This window comes from Clupea harengus, chromosome 4, assembly GCF_900700415.2.
Source record: "Clupea harengus chromosome 4, Ch_v2.0.2, whole genome shotgun sequence".
NCBI lineage: Eukaryota > Metazoa > Chordata > Actinopteri > Clupeiformes > Clupeidae > Clupea > Clupea harengus.
In genome coordinates, this window is record NC_045155.1 from 436,094 (window position 1) to 438,593 (window position 2,500).

Here is a 2,500-nt window from a genome sequence, read left to right on the forward strand (position 1 = left end):
CAAACCAACTCCGTTGACAACAGAATCTTTGCTGATACATTCATTCCAAACGATATTGTCCAACATTGGACTGATAACTCTTCCCGGCGAGGATAATTTTGTACACGTCAGTATCACTCCGCAATCCATTGCCGTGACACTCTCACCATGTCCGGCGTTATTCCCTGCATACGTGCTGTTACCAGCTTGACTCGAAGTCGCACCACCGAGCCGTATGCCGGTAAGGGACTTATCGAGGAGGCGCCTGGAAGTCATTTTTAGTCAGGAAAAGTGAATCTAAAGAAAGATAACTAGCTTTCTATAGACTTTAGTACGGAAGAAGAAATGATACATTTAACAAGATTGTCTTGACTAGAACTTAGCTTGTCGCAACACTACCAACTAGATTTTCTACCACCTCAGACAACTACAGCCGACCGGTCAGGGAATAAAAGATTGTTTTGCTTTTTTCCTCCAAATGAACGCCACGCCCACTCTCTCCTGCGCGTGCAGCCAGGCGAGATTCGCAATGTCCCGCCTCCCATTCAGTCCTATTGGTCTTCGGCATACATAAACATGCATTTTTGGCACACGGCCATTACAATGTACAATCTGATTGGCTGGTTTGGAAAATGTCACATTTTTTCCCCTAACACTGCGGAGGTGTGTCTCGACGATATGCCGGCCGGTGCGGGAGAAAAACAAGCCCTGCTGCGTCGAGTAGATATGACTATCGGATTTTGAATTTGTTTGTTTGTTTTTAAAACAAACGATGCCTACCTTCGAGATATACAGTGCATGCACATGTGCATGTACACATACATATTTATTTACCGCATTTATACTTTAGCCTCATATTTCATATATTTCGATAACCCAACAGGCCTACTTTTCGGTTGAAAATTAGCCCAGCCTCTCAACCCATTCGAATAGACAATAACAAGACACGTATATTACAAATGATCATAGCATAGGCTAATTACTGGCCCTGGCACACGCGTACCATTAACGCTATGCTAAAAACCAATACAACTCAGTGTTTCTCTGTTGATTAAATGGGAAACTAGACATTGTACCAGACATTGCCAAGCTACGTTGCAAACCAGCTGACATTTCAACACGGACTAGGCTATGTGAGCTTCCCCCCGTACGTTATGGCTCCTCCCTCGCCAGCGGCACGACAGCCGGGGAGAAGCAGCAGCGTACGAATTATGTAACTTTTTGGTTATCTTTAAGCCATGTGATCAATAAACTATATGTACATCTAAGACGCCCATTAAAGAGAAACTACATTTAAATACATATATATATATAGTTAAATCCGTTCGAGGGCGTGCGTTGTGATACTGCTGCTTGTAAACATAGTATTGTAACCTTGTTCTTACACTGTTTCAAATCGCTGGGCCACATCCTGCAGTGAGCCATTACATATGTGTCTACATTAGGGCAGTAGCGCTGGGGAGATACACGTTGTCGTATTTCTGATACCAGGCAAAGATTTATTTTCCGCGTGCAGTGCAAGCTTCTCTGTGCAATCTAGCCCTACAACACGGGGTTGGAAGTTGCGATTCCGTTTACATTTTTTTGTCCGCCTCTGTTCCGCTAGCAAAGCGGTGGCGACGTTTATTAAAATGTGCTGCTCCACCCGTCCTTCGAAAGAAACGACAAAATGATTCCATCATCATTTGAAACTTGCAGTTGAAATGGCTTGTTAAAACACCAACTGCAAAATGAACATCTCCAAGCCTACCAGTAGGCTACCACCTTTATACGTTAGGCCACATCTAGAAATTAGACAAATCTAGCAATCTATTAGGTTTTTTTTCTATTATTCGTTCATTGACACTAATAAGGCACACAAATTGTCTTAAGGTGCAACTTTATTACAAAAGTATAAATTTGACCACAATATCATGAATGATATCTTGATTAAAAAAACATACAATCTTTTGCACATAAGTAAAATAGGACACAAGCCGTTATGTATATACAGTACACACCCTGTTCGTTTTTAAGCCAACTAAAAGCACACCCAGTCTAATTGATTTGCAGACATGGGGCTTGAAAAGCAAAAACATTTGAAAAATAAGTAGAACTTGCTCTGACAGGCCAACCAACTATACAACCAAGAAATAAAATATATTTCTATTATAATATCAGTAATATATCTATCTGAACGTCATAATCTGACCCCCATTTCACTGCACAAACTCGATGCTGTGCATTTTTGTAATTCCATCATCAATTAGTCTTCAACACAGCTGTGAACTCATGGATCTCATGCTCTGGGGGAAAGTGGATTACGCTCCTTGATTGTTTCATTGTGGTTTTATCTTTGAATAAAAAGTGCCCCCCAATCCTCGGCACAATTAAAGGCGATAAGGGGGGGGGGGGGGGCAGTACATACCTACACACACCATGCCTTTTGAAAACCTGTGCTGAATGCAAACCATTACATTTTGTTATGCCCCTCCCTCTGAATGCAAAACAGGCTTGGTCCAAGAGCAGGCTGCCCCCCCCC

The 2,500-nt window shown here is 42.1% G+C and overlaps 1 protein-coding gene across 4 annotated transcripts in view; it reads right to left on the reverse strand.

The window, feature by feature from the left end:
• slc2a4rg (SLC2A4 regulator) overlaps positions 1 to 1,114 on the reverse strand; it is a 79,275-nt gene extending 78,161 nt beyond the window's left edge. For 2 of the 4 annotated variants that reach the window (XM_031565639.2, XM_031565638.2), the window contains exon 1: positions 1 to 1,114. This exon is cut by the window's left edge and continues 36 nt beyond it. In XM_031565639.2, the coding sequence (XP_031421499.1) occupies positions 1 to 255 (255 nt within the window). In that variant the 5' untranslated portion in view covers positions 256 to 1,114. The other 2 variants (XM_031565640.2, XM_031565641.2) reach the window with 2 other exon arrangements.
• Positions 1,115 to 2,500: the final 1,386 nt, after the last annotated feature.